At 41.8% G+C, this 20,879-nt stretch overlaps 1 protein-coding gene across 5 annotated transcripts in view; it reads right to left on the bottom strand.

Annotated features, from left to right (window-relative positions):
- Window positions 1-17,368, bottom strand: part of arid3a (AT-rich interactive domain 3A) — a 29,381-nt gene extending 12,013 nt beyond the window's left edge. The window contains exons 1-4 of one of the 5 annotated variants that reach the window (XM_023843806.2): window positions 17,131-17,368; window positions 9,113-9,375; window positions 8,596-9,020; window positions 7,589-7,871 (exon numbers count right to left, since the gene is read on the bottom strand). In XM_023843806.2, coding sequence (XP_023699574.1) covers window positions 7,589-7,871; window positions 8,596-8,930 — 618 coding nt within the window. In that variant the 5' untranslated portion in view covers window positions 8,931-9,020; window positions 9,113-9,375; window positions 17,131-17,368. Of the gene's footprint in view, window positions 1-7,588; window positions 7,872-8,595; window positions 9,376-13,450; window positions 13,477-13,769; window positions 13,858-17,130 lie in introns of those variants that run through there. The other 4 variants (XM_023843805.2, XM_023843808.2, XM_023843810.2 and 1 more) reach the window with 4 other exon arrangements.
- Window positions 17,369-20,879: the final 3,511 nt, after the last annotated feature.

Here is a 20,879-nt window from a genome sequence, read left to right as displayed (position 1 = left end):
ATGCAATTAACCAACCTTTAAACTTCACTGGATGTCAATCCCGTAATGTACAATGAGTTATCCCATGCATAACTATTTGTAAAGGATTACCGGCAAATGAAGCTGCTAGCGACCTTGACATGCGAGGTCCAAGAAGTCTCCAGAGGGTCTCCCTGAACTGGCCCCTACACTTTTACAACTGCATCTCCTTCTCAGGAAGCTCTCTGAGCTTCCACCCCCCCCCCCACCCCCACCTTATTCTGAGTGGAACTGCAAAACACATCTGCTTATCTGCTTAAGTCGGGTGGGGTTTCCCACATCTCGTAAAATCAACAGAACACTGTGATAGGGTGTTTCTCTGCATTCATGGAACAACAAATAAGGGGTGTCATTACACTGTCATCCTCACTGTTTACACTTAAATGGTGTGACAGAAAATAAATTCCACACAGACACAAAACACACACCTCTATCTGACACACACACACACACACCCCTACCTGTATATGTGGCTTGCATTTCATGTCTGTGACACATCACTAGATTTGCACATAAACACCTGCATGACTTCATAACACAGTTGTATACTGTCCATTCTCTACCTCAAAGCACTGTGATCATTTTAACTTTTTAAAAATCACATTGTCTTTTGTTCAGTCCCTTTAATGAATGAATAGATAAATACATAAAATGTATGCATTTCAGGCTGCGAACTTTCCTCTTAATTCAATGTTGAGCAATTAAACTTGCAGCTGGTTTTAGAGAAGTTAAAAAAGTTCTAGGAACATATAAAAGTCTCATGTGGCAAATAATTAGCTTCGATCACTGAACCTGGTCAACTAGGTCAACAGTGGTGATGGGAGTGAGAGATTGTGTGTAACAGTAGTTCCCCTTTCACTGGGAGTGAGCATGGACCTACCATTTAACACCGGTCGATCTCCCCCAAGGCAGAAAGACAGACAGACAGACAGACAGCCCTCAGACAGACAGTCACACAAACAGCCATACAGGCAGAGAGACAGATATCCAGCCTTATGACAGACGGTCATAAAAACAGACAGAGAACCAGCTCTAAGACAGACCCCCACGGTCTGCTTGAGGGTCAACACATGTGTTAAGGTTAACAGCCAACCTCAAGGTACACAGAAATTAAAATAAACTCATAGGGACTTTCCACTTCATATCACTGGTTATACAGAACGAACATATTTACTAGAAAAATTATTATTTGTCAAACTTTATTGCAATCAGGCCATCTTTGAAAAGAAAAAAAAAACAGCTCTGTGCACAGTGGGTAAATTCTGTTAACGACTCCCTTCTCCATCTGAAAACGGCCACTTCCTTTTTGGTAGTAAAAGAAATCAAAATAATTTGTTTGCCATGCTAATTATGAAGTCACACCTGTAGAAAAAACTGAAAATAAATGAAAGATCAGGTGCTGTCTGAGTAACATCTGAAACTTCATATCAGTAACGATGCTCTAAACGGTTAAAAAACATAACGGTTAGAATTTCTCGGTTTCATAAACTTACATTTAAATTCCAGACAGACACATCATTACAGAATAATTCAAGTGTTTGCCACTAAATAAATCACTCCTGTTAACATATATCTCTGTTCATGCTTTATATGGAGTGCTTCACATTTTCACCTTTAAACTGGAGCTTCCTGCTACCCTCCCCACCATCCTGTGGCAAAGCAAGCAGATGTAATCTAAGTCCCATTTTAATTCCAGACAGGAGCTGAAATATTAAAATGCCTTCAGTCATGTGCAGAGGAGAGATATTCACCTGATGACATGTGGGATGCTTTTACTCCAACTGACCTTTACGCGGGGGGGGGGGGGGCATACCTGGCACTGGTGAAATAGCTGAGCTTATATATGGCAAGATGATCTACGTTGTCATGCTGGAGAATGCTGCGTCAATTATTCATTGAAATTAGTGCAGAATTCATCAGTATAGCTACTGTAGGGATGGCTATTCCACTCAATGTTGAAAAACAAGAGTCATTTCACTCAAATATAGATGTATAACTTTGTCTCTACCATCGATAAATAGATTAAATAACTACAGAGACGAGAATTCTGAAGAACATGGAAATACTTTTGTGTTACCAATGCAAATTCAAAACTTGCTTTTTGTTGCATTTTTTCATAAGTGGGCTCACACAAGCACACTATATTCAAAACAGCGGGTTTGCTGTGTGTGAGAGTGCGCAGATGGAGAGTGGCGCATTTCCCTGCATCTACCAGCTGTACGGGAGTGAGACGCTCATCACACGGGGTGTAATGTGTCTGCACCCAAACTCCAAGGGACCCCCTGAGTGGGTCTGGAGCATTTTTACGCGGAATTTAGCCTCAACTAATAGAAACTAGAAACAAACTTTTTAATTTAGTATTTCATACATAATGTATATATAGAATTTTTCATTATTAGACCATCCTTTAGAACACATTGCACCTTGTGCTAATTGCAAAACGTTCGCTCAGTTTACAAAGTCAGCCCACTGCACAGCCCATGGACTGTCCCATTAACCAAAGAGCACAATTTACCAATAACAGAACAGAATAACTAATGACAGGAACATGAAAACTATGGGCGTGTTTAATAGCCCTACTATGTTCGGAATGGACTTTGTAAGACCTGCTACTAGCCAGACCATGTGACATGGGGTAGGAGAAAGACACGGGGACTTTATTTGGGGACGGGAGCAGAGACAGTAAGAAACACGGCGGGAGGCAGCAGACAGACAGGAGTGCAAACCAAAGGCAGCTATTCTGGTTCACAGCCAGAAGTAATTCTAGGAAGAAAAGCTCGGTTTCTTACAGTAAATCGGCAATGAGGAAAATGTGGACTGAGCGATTATGTTCATCACCACACTTATATGTGGAAGCACATACCCACCCCTGTGATGCCCCCCCCCCCCCCCCACACACACCATAATGCATTTTTAAATAGAAATACATGCCTTTTTGACTACTGAGATGACAAAACAAAATGTTCCCAGAGCATCTTCCTGATTTATACAGAAAACAGCAGATCAAGAACCGCAACTTCCTCAAAATGTTTTATTCGCCAGTCTGCCATAAGAATGTAGTGACCTGCCGTCAAGGGAACTTGTCACGGCTGTGAGCCGAGTGTCACGGTACATAGCTGAGAGGCGGCCGGAAGCGGGGAATGGTCGCTGTTCATTTGTACTATAAATGTAACGTGAGAAAAATTGAAATTCAATGAAAACGTTTGGATTTAAGAGAAAGGGATAGGTTACGGGGGGGGATGGGGGGGTGGAGAGCCAAACTGCCCTTCAGAGACACAGACCCAACAGCTTCCCCCTCCAAAAGTAGAAGTCAATATAATTTACAAGGTGCCAAATTTGCTTGAAGGTTTTCGATGAGAGTCTGTGAGACTGTAAGTAACCTCCAGTTCATCACCCCGGAGACACAGTGGTACAGGGTGGCTGACAAACTTAATGAGATGCATCTCACATTTCAGCACCAAGCCAGCAGCAAGTCAATCGGACACTAAAGACTCATAAAAACTGATTAAACGCATACAAACACATAAATGAGTAAATACCTCAGTAAATATCATATATTAAAAATGTTCATCATCACTTTCATGTGAATAAATATCCATGCAAAATTATCTGTTGACTAAGTGTCACCCTGTAAATTTTAAGCAACTTAAGTGCTGCTTTCACAGTTCATTTAACATCAGTGTGACTGTAAAAGCAAGAAATGGGCACAAACATCCTCATGCAATTAAATTAGACCTAAATAAAATGATCGGACTCATCTAGAAAAACTGGATCTGCAAGTCAGAACATGTATTTCTGCAAATGACAGACAGCAAAAAGTCAGTTGATACATGTTTTCCCTTTGTGTGTTACCCCTCTACATGTCTAAGAGCAAAAAACTGATATTAAACGAAGGCCATTTTCCACGTAATGCACCATAACCAGGGTTAGTGACTCAAGCAGACAAGAGAACAGTGCCGACTAAGACATTATGAAATGTCTGTTTACATTCCTGCATAAGCCCCCCCCCCGAGTATCGGGCGATTTCCAGAGTGCCCCTGGCTGCATCAGTCTGACACGAGCCCAGAACACCAAGCCTCCGCTGGACACCTTCCAAGCTCTCGCTCCAGCTCACACGGTCACATGATCACATGGTCACATGATCACATGGCCTTTCAGACAGCAGCCTCCTCACTTCGCTCTGCTGACTATCAACACTCCCATCTTTCTGGGTTCTATAATCTGTGAGAATTGCTCTGTGGCAGACGGTTCATTTGATAATCACAAATCCATTTGGACCAGGTTCTAACTAATTACCAGCACTGCAATGAAGAGGAGCAAAGAATATGACTTCATAATTAGCACCAGTTACATCTACCAAGCCACAACCCACATATCTATGACCATGATTTAATTAAAACCTAATAGGACATAATAATAATTAAAACTTAAAAGGGACCTAATAGGTATTTGGGATTCCCGACAAATTTATCTGCAACCAGCAATGGAGACTGGGAATGTGAAATGCAACGTGATTTGCCTAAATCTAATCTCAAGACTGTGTGTGCGATAGACTGAAAAAAATAAAATGCTAGAAATGTTGAAAAAAAACTTTAAATATTTCAAGTAATCAATGAAACAAATATTTGAAATTGCCTCAATGTAAAGAATTTATTTAGTTTAACCTGTTACAAAAGGTTCAGGTATGAACATAAACAGGAAAGCTAGGTTTAAGTGAGCAAAGAAATCATTTTCAAATCTTTATAATAAGGCACAATGTCACCTATATTCCCGAGAATATTCTTATATATCCAACAGGCAACTTCACAAAGTTTCCTGGTGGAATTTAAGGGTTAAGCTGAGGAATCGCTCTCTCCCACAGCTGTTAATGTGCTCAGAAGTACCTTATTTACAGTGATGATTCTGAAACAGGAATCTGGCTATAATGAGAACCTCATTTTATTTATTCAGAAATATGCATCTCGTAATAAATATCAATGATAATAATAATAATAATAATAATATGTATCTCGTAATAGTCTATAATAACACAATACATATCTAGTTAGATATGTATTATATGGTGGCAGCTACATGGTTCAGCAAAATTCACAATAATGGATTAACTGAGAAAAAGGCTTTCATACATTCTTTTATTCTAACGGGCATTAGCTGACACAGGTCTTCTGCATAAATCACTCACATGGTATTTTTTCCAAAGAACTGATTTTGTTGAGGGGGAAAGTAGCTGGAAGTAGCTTAGCTGCTATAAGTTTACTGCAATATCACACAAGGTGCCCCCAGCTGGCCGAAATCAGCTACGGGCTGCAACTGTCAGGCAGACAGTGACAGGTGAAGCAGGTTGAGCTGCCCCCCCCCCCCCCCCCACACACACACTCCCCCGAGCCGCCCTGTCCCACCCCCCCCCCCCCACACACTCCCCTGAGCTGCCCTGTGTCCCCCCCCCCCCACTCTGCCCCAAGCAGCACTGGTCACGCCACTTTCTCCAGTCTCACTCTGCCAATCAATCTTTAATGCTCCATGTAGAGATAGACAAACCAATAACACTGGGCACCATGAATTTTTAAAGGGGTTCCTTGGTGCATCTGGGCTGCCATCTGCCATCTTTCCTCACATTCAAAAAACAAGAAGCAGGTCGAGGGCTGAATGTTTTCTTTTGGCCTTGAGGTGTCATGGGAACTGAGCAGATCAGAGCCGACTGCAGAGGGTGGCTAGATTATCTTCTGTATTTAAACCGACTGGCTGTAACACGATAAACAGAGATGCCTGAATCGAATCACCTTTCCTATAAAGCTCTGTAACGCAACAGGAGTAATTATCAGCTCATTCACCCTTTTGTCCCCAGAGCAAAGCAGGAATGTTGTTTCTCTTAAGAGTGTGATGAAAAGATGTGTTGAACAAAACAAATATCACGAGTATGTGAGCATGTGACTGGATTATATTATGAGCTCTGCCATTGTGATTCAGTTCTCTACGTCACACAAAAGCCGAATTTGTCAAGATGGGAAGTTTTGAAAACTGAATAACCCACCATATCAACTCCTGAAACACCATATCTACCAGAGGCGGCCCGGACAGTGGACGGCACGAGGGGCCAGGGGCGGCCTGGAGAGCTGACGGCGTGGGGGCCTTTCACGTTAAACCAGCTGCCTGATGTCATGTCAGGGAGCCTGTTGCTACACCCTGCACTGCCACGGTGATAAGATCCCGCCGCGTTCCATCTCTTATCACAAACAACACGGCGGAGCACAAAGCAGGCGGCACTTATTATAAATCTCCCTCAAACAAGGGAAACGGGAGGAGCCAGGGCAGAGCTATCATTTTCATGTAACACATAAAACAGTCACGGTATATCAAACGACAGTGGCTGCCACAAATGTTTCAGATTTGTTTATCTGCATTTTAATAGGTCCAGCCAAAAACCAGCCATAAATCTCATTGTTTAATTCAGCACTAGGGTTATTCCTGCAATTGAGAGATATAATTAATCACAGTTTATTGGCAAGTTGCCTTGAATGTGATTAAAAAATTAACCACATTCAAACTACAGCCCATGGTGTGTGCATAAGATAAAAACTGATGTCATGCAGTTTTTAATTTTTGTTTTTCTTCCTAAGAAACACCAGAGAGAAAATGCTTTTTTCTAAAAGGATGAAATGTAAAAAGTGTTATTTTTTCCTTAAACTTGCTCACCTGGTGCCCTTTTGTCAGACTTTCAGTTTGGAATTTTCGTAAGTGACACAGACTGATAGAGGCCTGCAGATTTCCTGCCAAAGCCTGTGCCCAGCATGGCCAGATAATCAGCCCCCTTCAGGCATATTCCCCCTGTCCCCACCCACCTGCCCAAAATAAACTGCCACGGTTTAACCCTTCCCCCGCCTTACGCTCGATATGGGGACACCAAACTACTGCTTGGTTTGAGTTTATCACATTAGACCAATTTAAGGATCTTTACATTCTACAAGACATCACTTGACCTCCCGACCATTTAGATATATACAGTATATATGCTGTTGATCTGAAATCTGTTGACTGACTGGAGATGCATATATTATAAAGTCAGCCTTAAATTAACTGATAATTCTGTATTATCACAATACAGACTTGGTGCTGGTGATACTGATTAAATAACCGTCAGCAAGTGCAACTGCCACTTAGTGCAACTCCAAGGCGAGAAGTGATGAACATTTATGAAATCAAGATAAATGACAAGCAGAATCCCTCACATGACACATTCACAGGGAGAGAATAGCAGCAGGGCAGCCCTTCCGGAACACTGATTTAAGCTCAGGATGCAGAAAGGCTGTGGCAGGGCTTAGTGCTGCCACAAAGACTTAATTCATCAAGAATATGGACCTCGAGACGGTGAAACGCATCTGATTAACCACAGCAGCAGTATGAGGTCTGGCGACATTTCTGCATGGTTGCATGGTTTCCTGCACTGTTGATTGCATTTCTTTACCCTAAAATTAACTGCTTCTTTCTTCTCTGCCTGCCAATGGTAGTTTGCGAATCAATCGCGACTGAGAACCCAGGGACGCCAGGCTGTCAGGCAGCAACAGGGACCCACCTGCCGGAATTGCTCCTCATAGGTCCACTCGCCGTGGTCCTGGGCAGCCAGCTGGCTGTGAGAGCCATGAGGCGCCAGGGAAGACATGCGTGCCTCTGGGTCCGAGGCGGGCCGGGCCTTGAGCTGCAGGCCGTGCGGGTTCAGCTGGCGGTGGGGCAGTAGGAGGACGCCTCTCCCGGCCGTCACCCTGTCCCTTCCCACCGTCACGGCCTCCTCGCCCAGACCATCCTCATAGTCATCCTCCATGTCCTTCTCAAAGTCATCTTCATCCCACTTTTGCTTTCTGTTAATCCAAAAAAAAAAATCCCAAAGACCAATTAACCTCAAAGTCAACATCTCCAGGATGTAGATCAGGTGACTTATCAAGCCCACCAAGTTCTGTTGATCAGGCTGCACAGTGCAGAGGGTTAGGATCACCCTGGAAGGGGAGCCTGTCCATTGCAGGAGCCCAGGCATTCACACACAGCCAAGCCAACCTGGAGATGCCAATCTACCTAAGGGAGCCACAAGGCGAACGTTCAAACCCCATGGATCCCCAGTCATGGAGGCCGCAGACAGCGGTGTGACACTCTGCACCACAGAGACGCCCGGCTCACCCAACAAGGCGCGAAAGGCCAGTACTATCGATACGGCACGGAAAGAGCAGACAGCTGGAACCTGAACTGCATCAGTCACATTAAGGAGCATATCAGGAGTAGGCACCTATATAAACATATGATACAGTTGTCGTACTTTCAGAATGCATGTGCATTGCTATAACTGAAGTGTGGCATAATGACAGTACAACAAAACGGCTGAAATTCAATGCAGTTGCAGAGCTCTACTGTACATCATCTCTTTATATATAAGAGAGCAGATTAAGATCAGATGCGTGAATTTTGTTTTATTAAAGTTTTATTAAAGCCACCAATATGCAGTCTGAGTGCAGCAAACCTTAACAAATTGGGACGTTAATCACAAATGCGGGACGATCAGGGTGAAATTTGTCACAGGGCCTCTGTACTCACATGTGCTCCTCTTCATCAGAGCCCATCATGTCCTTGTAATGGCCCTCTCTCTCCTCCTCCTCCTCCTCGTCCTCCTCGTCGTCCCCTGCGCTGCTGTGCTCCGACATGGGGCTCTCCGGCGCCCTCTGCAGGCCGGCGGCGGCTGCCCTCATGGCCGCTAGCGCCACCGTCTCGGCCGACTCCGGCTCGGGGGCGGGGCTCCCTGCGCCAACCCCGTCCAGCGAGGGGGCCTGGGGGGGGCGCCGCGCCTGGCCAGCCTGCTGCTGCTGCTGCTCCAGGAGCAGCTTGGCCCTCTGCTGCCTGTGCAGGTTCTCCATCACAGCCTGCAGCTTCATCTCCGGAGAAAGCTGCCCAGCACGGCCCTGGCCGCCTGCGTCAGAGCTGAGGGGCACAGGTACACACACAGGAGGGCTGCCACCTGCCAGCTACAACGGAGAGACAGGCTGAAATTCTCCAGGGGGAGAAAAATGAGATCCTCACAGTATTTTTTCCACCTGAGAAGAAAAAAAGTCTCAACCTGGAATGTGAAGAGCTGGACACTGTAATTCCTTGCGAGGGAAAAGTGGCTAAAAAAACGTCCCAGTTTTGAACTCCGGGAATCTATCCCAGTCCTGAGCAGCTGCAGTCAAAGCACCCAGAGTGACGAAGAAAGATGGAGTTTTCAGGAAAGTCGCAGGTTGTCAGGCGCTCAGCTCGGTCCGAAAGCAAAGCCCAGTGAGATGCCGTCTACGGCGATGAGGTCACCATGCAGCTGGTGAGCTTTGGACCCCTCAGGGCCTGCTGGAGACAAAGGCAGGGGGGGCAGGTCAGGAAATGAATCGGGCAAATGGGGTTTTAAGGAAATTATTTTTAAAAGACCACCATGTTGATATTTAAACGGGAAATTCATTTGCCACAGCAAGCCGGTCATTGCGAGCTCGCCATCGTCGTGACATTAGTGCATACGGCATTTTCTCTGATTTCACATGGCACGGCTGTCTCGCGGCATAACAGAAGACTATGGAATAAGGAGGACTGGGACATTCTGCACAGATAATGCTTTGCTCACTTTGCTCACTGCAGAGTGCGGTGAGCAAATCGTTTGGTCTTGCATTTTTGTGTAACTCATAAGACGTGTCGGGCTACGCTGATACCGCTGAACATGTCTGTGTCTTCGCTGTGTTTAAAGGCAGGGGGGGTTTTTGAAGGAAGTCTGGCATCGGGGCAAAAACACTCAGAACCAGGCTTAAAATACCCGAGTGATCGGACCTAAGGACGCCAGTTTTTAAGGTATGATAAATTGTTAGTATTTAAAATACAAATAAATGACTCTTGTTTTAGTAACACAGTAGCAGGAAGAGATGATCTGGACTTCACTTAATATTGAGCAGATAATATAAAAAAGCACTGAGCTGGCTTCATGGAGTGTGACTTTAAATAACACTGGATGGTGAAAGATTTAGATGACATAAGACAATGAGGTAAACTCTACAGAGTGTAAAGCTGGGTCCTCTTCCTTGCAGATACTAAAGTGGCAAATAGCAATGCTGAGGTTTTTTCAAGGTCCAAGCAATCAAGACTTTGGCAGTTAAAACTAAAGCTCCATGGCCAATTACAAGAACATACATACAAAAAAAGAAAAACTTACACTGATCATGGAATTAGAAAACAGCCATATAGAAGAAAAATGCAAGCATTCAAGGTGTCTCTTCATTCAACAGATTAACTGAGTTTGGAACTGAAATTGCTAGTTTTCCTTTCAAAGTTCTCAAGGTAGAAAGGATGGATGAAGGAAAGAACGAACAATGAGGAAACAGAGAGCAGCAACAAATGAGAAGGATAATGGGAGATGAGAGCTGTTGGTTAATGCTTCATTGGCATCGAGGGGGGAGGGGCAGCAGCACACATTTCAAGGTCTTAACAAACAGGTCATGGTGATAAGGGAAACACGGAGGGTCTAATTCCATAGAGATAAGCAGAGACACGCGGCTCCCTGCAGACTCAGAGCGGCCCCTGCTTTCTTGTCCCGTCTTGCATAGTCTCTGGCCCCACAAGCCAAGTCAGGATGTGTGCAACCATTTTGGAAAATAACACACATCTTGTTAAGATCCCCAGCCTGGGCAGGCTGATGTTCAAAGTGGATGCAGCTAGTGTGAACTAAAGTGAAGAAATCACAACATAAAATAAATTTAAAAATAAAAGTTTCAGAAGTGAATCTGGGTAACAATATAACATTGAATTTTTGGAGACGGGAACTTAAATGGCATCATATATAAACTTCTCATTCCACTATGGGGGATTGTAAATCACTTCCTTGTTATTGAATTATAATTCCCTCGTCTTTGGTGCCGCTGCTGACTCTGTAAACTCAGATCAGTGTTTTTCAGCCTGGTTGCAGGTTCTTCTGTTTAATTAAGTAACAGTTCTTCATTTCCATATGACACATGCTATTTTTATAAGCTACTCATTTAGCTTTTGGTGGTTTCTGTTGGCTGTTCTGCAATCGCTATCACAAAGCCAAGATAACAGGCAGCCAAGGGAGATCCTTAATCAGTAAGGAATGCATCACCCCGGTACGCAGGAACCTCGCAGGAATCTCACAGCAACACTGCTAGTCACTCACTGTTCTCCATCATAACACTAGCTGTATGCAAACAGCAGTGGAGATCTGTAAATTCAGAAGCTGCGTTTTCATGTGCAGAAACAAGAACTGCAGAGTTTACTCATGTTCCTCAAAATATCACTAGAAAAGACAGCTTACCACCGTAATGCATAAGACCTACCCAAGGACTAATGAGCCTCTCAAACGCTTTATATAAATATTTTACCAACCCCTTAATACTGAGCAGAAATCCGTGTTTGACTACAACAACTCTTAGAAGGTAGAAGTGAGCATTTCCCCTTAGGATCCTCTACGGATCTCTCAGAACAATTCTGGGTTCTGAAGGAAATGCTACCATGCGAAGAGACTGATACACCATAATCCAAATCCACTCCTGTCTGAACTTGATCAAAATCCCTTCATCTTCAGAACCACTCACCTCTTCACAGCCACCAGTCAAATTCTCCAAACTTCTTGAAGATTTTTCTGCAAACCCCTTACGCAGAACACTGATCTAGGTGACGACTCAGAAGAGCTCCTAGTCATCTTCTATGTTTTAAAATTGAGTTCTGACAATGTTGTTCTATTGATTTGTCAACACTTACTTCCATCTCCAGACTCTTGCTGTCATCCATTTTCTCAGATCGTCCCGCTCATGCAGGACTTCAACCCTCTGAGACCCAGGATCTGCTCTGGTTTGTACAAGTCAATTAAAGACGGCATGTGTACACAATGTGTTTCTACAAAAAAATCCCCCTTTTTCTGGCTGCAAGCTTTGAAAATGGAGTGGAAAATAAGAAGAGCCCACAGAGACAGCAAGATCTGACTTGGTGATGGAATCTTTTTACAACTACAGCTAAAAACGACAGATAACCATAAGCCATTATATGCAAACATATATTACACATGTAGGAACACTAATATGTTAATGGAGTCCTCACAGGCGGGATTGATGGACACATCAGGGTGACCCTGCAAGTTTATCATGGAATGTAGCTGGGTCTCTCAGTCAGGCCACGTCTAGCCAAGGGCAATAAAGAAAGACATACAAACAGAACAGGTCTCTAACCACACACACACACACACACACACACACACACACACACACACACACACACACACACACACACACACACAGTGGAGGCTTTAAACTTGCAGCAGCCTGGTATGTTTGGCACGAGTATGATGTAACGCCAGAAGCTGGCCAGGATTTCACCATGGCCGGGTCCCAAAAAGTGAAATCACCTCCTTTTCCTTCCTTTTTTTTTCTTGGCAGAGTCACTACAGAGTCTGCATGCCAGAGGCACACTTTGGCGCGCCGGGTTTGGCAGTCACACAGCTGAAAGTCTGCCAAACCACTTGACTTTCCCATAACCTCAGGAAACACCAGACATCAAAAAGAGTCTTACTCATACACAATATTCTTTTTTCCTTTCTAAGATGACAATAGTGCAAACATACTCTCTTAGTACATGTACAATTGCATATACAAGTGTTTTGTGCTTGACAGCTAGGTCTACACTGCTAAAATCTAACCATAAAAAGATGCACACTACGTGCATCATTTGAATCAATATCATTCGGGAAAAAGATTATAAAACTTGTACAAAAAAGACAAATATTATTGTTACACATAAAGGAAACAAATGTGCAAAACCACTGTTCACCTAAGGAACAATATGAAATACATGGTCTGTTTTACTTGCCAAAAATCATACTGGGTAAAAAAAAATTCATATCCATATGTATAAATATACCCCGTGTCTCCTGCACATACATTAAAATATTTTAGAGAGGAAAAACCAACCTGATCCAACATAAAACTCATAATATCATTTTTAAAGTAAAGAAAAGGCAGCCGGAGTCGTTTGACAGCGAATGGGCCTCCATGACAACAAATGCAATGATCTGTATACCTCGCAGATAATTACCGAGGGATTTCACATGAACAAAAGCATCATTTTGAGACATAAAAAACTGAATTTTGTTTACATAACTATTTAGGTAAAGCAGTTCATTATTACAGACAAAAAAAAAGACATTGGGTTGACGGAGTACAGAGGATCCTTGTGAAATGGCACTGAATAGACGCGTTCTTCGCTCCTCCTTCGGGCCGTTTAAAATCAAAATTGCAACACTTCATGTAATGCAATGCAAAAAAGAGGAACAGTCACATTATGAAACTCTTCTTGCTACTAATAAAAAAATACGCATCAAGATGCAGACTCTACTATAATCGTGAATGCAGCCATTCAGATAACATTAGACAGATACCTTCAGTGGAATGCCTTCGGTTTTTGCAACAGACGTTACCTTTAATTTCGACTTGCCCGTTGAAACATTCTGGAAGTTCAGACTAGTTTTCACTGTCTTTGGGTGTGTTCGCCCGCCCCCGCCCCCACCCCCAGAGAGTGCTATCGAAACACTAAATGTCGATCATCAGAATACATTCCTCAGCAGCGCGGCTGGTCACTTTCTGAAAACGCCGCGGGCTGAGGCGTCTGACACCCTCCTTTAACAAGACGCGTTATCCATTATACAAGCTTCATTATGCAAAGACACTGGGTCTTTAAGAGGGGGAAGCACTACATACCCACGTTTCCACTCCACATAAGTCCGACATAGAGAAAAACTCATTTTCCTCAAAATATACATCGGGACAGCAGACGCACCATAACTACGGATGTGTTGTTTTCTGAATCGCCACCCCTGTCAATCAAATAAAAATATTTCATAATTGACGTAACTTACAAAGCGCAAACAATTACAGACTGTAATAATACAGCATCAGTTCGAGAAGTTGTTGCAGTTGCTGCTGCACGTTTTCTTGTCATCGCTCCTTCTCTGGCTGTGTATTCAAGATGTTGGATAAAACACTCTTTAGGGGCTCAGATTAAATATTTAAGGTTGTAGTCTCTGTATTTCATAGGATTTGAATGTGGATATTTTCTTTTATGAACAACAAAATGAAGAAGTAAAACTAGTATATATTTTTTTAAAGTTTTTTTTTTTGATAATTCCATGCATTCCATCTTTAATAATAGGGCTGAACACTTGAATTACCGTTTTGAAAACCTGGGAACACCACGTTTTCAGTGACCTGTGTATTAAGAGATTCCTACAATGCTCTTCTTACGAAGACAGACTCTCCAAGCCCTTAGGTAAATTCTAATACAAGATATTTCATGAACTTGATAAACAAGTTTGACTGGACTTGCTGTAATCTTTTGTGTTAGCCAACTGAAATTTGTAAAGGTGGTTGTGGGTTACATTAATATTAAACGGACACAATTCTAAAGTGAATGCAAATTTAGTAATCATTGTAAAAGTACAAGTTTAAAAAAATCATCTTTTTTTTCCTTGAATAACATTTTTGTATAAAGACGATAAGACTTAATAAATCATTATAATTTAGTGCTATGTTAAAAACAGGCAAGTGGATTTTAGAATCAATTTTAATCTAGCCTGTTATACCCACACTGAATATAAAAATACATCTAATTGAATATTTTTAGAACCAAAATACACCTAGGCACCCACACAGAAAATTTAAAACTGAAAAAGGTTTTGAAGACTAAAATAAATATTATAATACCATTCTTATGATCACAACAGGAAACACAAACAAAAACATTGCATATATGAATAACGTTTCTTGTATTATCGTTGAATTTGTATTTTGTGCAATATACACTGACAGATTTTATTTTCCCCAATTGTGTGAGGTTGGGGGTTCAAATCCCACCTCTCCCCAGGGTGAAGACCACATGTTCTCCACATGCTAGACACCGCAGCTTCCAGCAACCCAAAGACACGCAGTCAGACTAAGCAAACCTTCGAAACTGCCTGTGGCATGTGCATCTATCTGTACGGTGGGGGGGGGCATCCCATGCAGGCCGCCCCAAGCTTCTGCCATATGTTGCCTCAGATAAGCTCCTGGTGATCATGGCGAGATTTCTCCTACATTTTTCTCACTTTTTAATTTTTCACTCCCACACTGAACATAACAAATAAAGGCGAAGACGGACCATGGTGCCAGCTGTATAAGTGACACATTCCTTTAATTTATTAAACAGTCATTTAAAGCTAAAAAAGCCTCCTCCTTTGCCTGAGAGAGCCACTACTCAAATGACTACACCTGCAACAGTCCAGCCCCTTCCCTGTTAAAACTGACATTACGCCGAGTGACTCTGGTACCGACCAGCACTGACATCCAGGGCCATCCTCAGAATGACCAACTTCAGCCAAGCATGTTTGTTTCTCATGTGTAGGATCTGAGTTGAATTTTTAAATCATTTGCTCAAGGAGAGATCCTAACATTTTCTGACGGTGCACTATCATTGTCACTGGGTAAACATGGCTTGACTGGTATAACGTCACACTTGATGATCGAACGTGATCTGACATACATTTTCCCTTCGCAATGTACGAGGAGGTGTCAGTGGTTATATGCTGGGCCTCCACACACTGGTCGCAGATGGAAAAATCAATAGGAGCAAAGACGGTGCTCATTGACAGGTGATGTCTCCTATTGAACATGTGCAGAGTGCCATGGCAGAGCGCTACACTGTTTTCTGAAGATTCCCCTCCCCCCACCCCATTGAAAGGTTTCCTGATCGCTCAGAACATCTCATAAAAGGCACGTTTCCCCTAAATAAATATGCATTGTAAATTCATTAAATTACTTAGAAATATGACTATTCGTTTCCTTTGGTTCTTAAATACTAATATCAAATATTGACTCAAGCAAAGATTATATGGCTGGCGAAGACCCGTCTTGCCTTTGATGAGCTGGATTGTAAATTGGTGAACTCCGTATTTGAAATAATAAAAACCTCATGCGCATTTGTATAGTTTTTTCTATTATTGAATCATATCAACTAAGTACATTTTAGTTTATTGGAGTGCAGAGGTGTCGCACGTAAGCTAAAACTTGCTTTTAAGATATTATTAAACTAAATCATGGCGTACATTTATCCATTCTACAATGGTAGTTCATTAACAAAAAGTGAAAAAGTCTCATAATGGACAAGACAATGAAATATTTGGTTCTTGAGTAAAAATGGGAAAAACCTACTAAAGAATAAGCAGCAGCAGCACGAAGTAACCGTCGATGCTTCGTGTCACCGGATGTAATGGAAAAGCTAAATGTAGGTTACGTGGTTGACTTTCTAATAAGCTAATATGCTTTTTTAAAAAATATATAACGAATATGTCCCATAACACTGTGTCATGTAGGCATTCACCCCGTTAAAATTAGGCGGGATGCATTTTTGGCAAGTTATATTTTGATGACATTTATTCATCCTATTCGTAGTACAGTAAATCGGACACATCATTTTCTATACCGTTTAAAATGTCTAAATCTTGTTTCATACTTTACGATTAACAGTAAATGATGCATAAATGTGAAATTGGAGCACAATTCCTGAGCAATCTGCGCCCTGTAACGTGTGTATCTTAAGTATATATCAGATCTAGCACTTTATTTAAATTGTAAAACGAAAACAAAACGAAATCTTACAAAACCTACAGAAGTTCACAATATGAAACCAGACGAAGTCCATTCGTGAATGATTTTGGTGCTTATTTTAAGTTATAACAAAACAGACGGCAGAAAACAACAGATCAATTTCAAAGTGAAATGCAATAATAAACATCGAAAGGCAAACATCCAAACAATGTGTATTAAGAGAAATTAACTTTGAAAACACTTGTACAGAATGAAGCGCCGGTGGAAGCTAAACGTGAATCAGTGCTACAAAATTTCATTTCGGCCACTTTCAACGTGTGCGTTTACGAATTGTAACCGGAATTTGTCAACATTTTGAACATTTTAAAAAAGAAGGACAAAACAAGCACGGAAAGGCAAGGATCGAAAAGAGCATTAACCGTGTCTCGTTTTTTAAACATGCCGAACGTAAGAGGCAAGAGAGAGAGGGGAAAAAACTCACCACATCAGCTTCCGTTTTGTTTTTGTACTCTTGGGAACCGGAAGAAACATTCCTGATTTGTGCGTCAATGTAATATGATTATTAAATTAATATTTAACGTGAGTCAACGAAGTATAATTCTGCCCTGATCGTATTATTTATATTCGATTGCAATCATCTAATTCGATTTCAAAGTATGGCTCTATTTAGACGTAACATTGTATCCTTGCCTAATCTAAGGCGTGCTCACGATCCTCGAGTCAAATCATTGGTTGACAAACAGCGATCAGATGCAAATTCCTAACCTCTGAATCAGAGGGGCCAGCCTACCCCAATAAAAGGGATTATCAGCAAACAACACAGTTTTTCAGTACAGGCAAACGGTCAAAATGTTATTTAAAGATGTCGGCGGCTTTCATTAAACAATGTTTGTTAAAAAAAGATTTTCTTAAACTCTACTCTGATAATATAAACATAATGGTTGCTGTAGCTGCGTCGGAGTCGACCCTAGCCATAGTTCACAATTTCACATGCACGTTACTTGACAGATTCTCCCTTGTTTGTAAGGCGTACGTATCCGGTACGTACCCCATGTTGAGCATTTGGCGACGTTCCCTGAGATATGAGCCCTTTTAACCTGACAGTGGGTGAGTGTCGCCAGCGTTATGTGCAGTAGTGTAAAGTACATAGAGTAACTGATGAATGAATGATTGAAGAGCTTACGTGCGCACGCGGTTGCGTTTTGCCTATCAAATTTCTCTGGTTATTTTGAGAGAGTGTCTAATTTACAAAGTTGTCGAAATGAATGGCCAGTGTGTACATTTTCAATTGAAAAATTGCTAAATCAGTTATTTCTGTCTACATGTACACATTACCATATAATGTGCTATTGGCATTCATTATTTAGGGCTACTAGTCTTTCATGCGTGCTTATTCTTTATATCCAAGATCTACATTTTTTATTTTTTTTTACATACAATTTGATTATTGTGGAATATAAGGATCACGCCATATAAACCTACATTCAACAAATCTGTCACAGGAACATGGAAATGCTTATGAAAAACCGAACTAGGGTTATATCCATAACCTGGCAATGGTAAATTAACGAACGTTAAGTAGAAAAATGAAGTAGAATGTTTTAAAAGAAACTTGATCAAACATTCATGAAGTGGCTAGAAATATAACTACTAAATATAAAATATATCACATTAGAGTTCTGTTAAATGTAAAAATATATTTAGAGCAATTAATAATTTAACTACTCAACGGCTTAAAGAATCTGCCCTATACACACCTATACTGTAGTAAACAAAGCCTACTACTGCCATAATCTGCCTTTTATAGGCTAGCGTTATTCCTAAATAATATATCGATCATTGCCGTTAATTCACACGATATTTTGGTAAAATTATTTAACTTGTCTATAGATATAAACTTAATCAATGACAGCGTGCAGTCGCTTGAGTGTGTTTTTTTTGCCACGTCAGTTATTTACTATAGCAACTAGGCCACCTATAGCATAAGTATATTACACAGTACGTCAGTGGCGAAGACGTTTTATATACAATAAACTGTCGATGACCAATAGTATTTTAAAACATTTTAAGTATTTGAGAAATAATTACAGGTTAAAGAACAAATATAATTTCAGTACATCATATAGAACCACCTGGGCTGAAAAAATATATATCAATATTCTAAGTAAAACGGAAAAAACAGAAATTAAATACAATGAATGTTCCGATTGAAACTTTGACGACTGCTTCAAAGTAAAACAAACGCTTCTTAATAGTACAGCGCCATCTAGCTTGAACATCGGGTATTAGGACCCGCATTCCGCATTACCCGTGGTTATCGTGTTAGCCGCTTATGCATCAGGTATTGCACTTTCAAATTGTTCATCCGATGTCCACATTAACCTGGACTGATATTTATATACATTCTTCTTTATATTGTGCGTTTGTTTAGTTAGTGGGACCTGTGTACTAATTTTTTTGCGTGACTTCCACAGACAAAAGTTCCAGAGAAAATTATTTAACTTAAATGAAAAGAATGGCACAGGGAGTCCACCGTGGATGTGTATGTGTAGAAAGGTTCTGGTTATTTTGGTTTGAAATTTCTACATGTGTGATATTGCTGTATCTGAGTGGGCACACTTAGAGGACATTACTAATGTTGTCTAATGGGAAATGTTGTGATTATTGAAACTGACCTTAACTGGGGGGAAGGAGTACTATTAGTATTCAGGTTCATTTATATTGCACTTACCTACCCATATTCCAAAGGTAACAGTGCAGTGAGCACAGGGGCTATGCAGTGATGAGGAGCCTGACAGTGCAGTGAGCACAGGGGCTATGCAGTGATGAGGAACCTGATAGTGCAGTTAGCACAGGGGCAATGCGGTGATGAGGGTTCTGACAGTGCAGTGAGCACAGGGGCAATGCGGTGATGAGGAGCCTGACAGTGCAGTGAGCACAGGGGCTATGCGGTGATGAGGAGCCTGACAGTGCAGTGAGCACAGGGGCTATGCGTTGATGAGGGTTCTGACAATGCATTGAGCACAGGGGATATGCGGTGATGAGGAGCCTGACAGTGCAGTGAGCACAGGGGCTATGCGGTGATGAGGAACCTGACAGTGCAGTGAGCACAGGGTAAATGCGGTGATGAGGGTTCTGACAATGCAGTGAGCACAGGGGCTATGCGGTGATGAGGGTTCTGACAGTGCAGTGAGCACAGGGGCTATGCGGTGATGAGGGTTCTGACAGTGCAGTGAGCACAGGGGCTATGCGGTGATGAGGGTTCTGACAGTGCAGTGAGCACAGGGGCTATGCGGTGATGAGGGTTCTGACAGTGCAGTGAGCACAGGGGCTATGCGGTGAGTCAGCACTCATTACGGTCAGCTATGCACAGGTTACCATTGAAAGCTGATTTAATGATTTGTGGTCAGTGAGCTCCAGCCAGCCATCTCCTCCATCCTCTAACCGCTTATTCTGGGGTGCTTTTCCCAAAAGTATAGTTGGAATTTTGTGACTGAATGGGTCCAACTATGCAAGTTGGTAATGGGCCCTTTTGGGAGAGGCACCCTGGTCTGGGTTGTGGGGGGGGGGGGGGGGGGGAATCAAAAGTAACTGACTGTCTCCTGGAATCTCTATGCTCTAAAAAGTATTCCTTTAATTTTTTGAGCCGTGTATTTTAATTCACAATTACACCTTTAGATGTTCATTTTAGCGTCCAGATTACAAAAGATACTCGATGAATGTGAACATTCAGCATCCAACTGTATGTATATATCAACAGTATTAATTTCTTTTTTTTTTTATTATTTGTGTAAACCTGGACTGTCTCCAGGTTTAAGATTAGTACAAAAAACATGAAAAAAAATCAATTACCTGATATTGTCAGGTTCTGTTCTACTTTTCATTTTCTTTAATTTTAAAGGCTAATTTGGAAAAGTATAATTAATATAACATGAAGTGATATATTCTCAATATGTATTTTTGTGACAAGTTTAATTTGATGTTTTTCCAGTGTAGTGTATGTTCAGTGGTAGCGTGTTGCGTGACCGTACTGGGTGCGGACGCGAGTACCTGCTTGGTTACCCTCATTTCAGGAAACCGTGTTACTGCTGAAATAGGTCATTTTTAAAACAGAAGTCACTCATAGGTCGTTTCAGGCTCCATATCAGCTTGTGGTGATATTCTCATATTTAATGTCTTTTTCAAATATGACTCTCTCAATGAGTTCTCTGAGTCAAGTTAAGAAATGGT

Source organism: Paramormyrops kingsleyae, chromosome 15 (genome assembly GCF_048594095.1).
Source record: "Paramormyrops kingsleyae isolate MSU_618 chromosome 15, PKINGS_0.4, whole genome shotgun sequence".
In the NCBI taxonomy this organism is placed as follows: domain Eukaryota; kingdom Metazoa; phylum Chordata; class Actinopteri; order Osteoglossiformes; family Mormyridae; genus Paramormyrops; species Paramormyrops kingsleyae.
The sequence above is the reverse complement of the archived record's forward strand: the minus strand, read 5'-3'. Positions and strand labels throughout refer to the sequence as shown.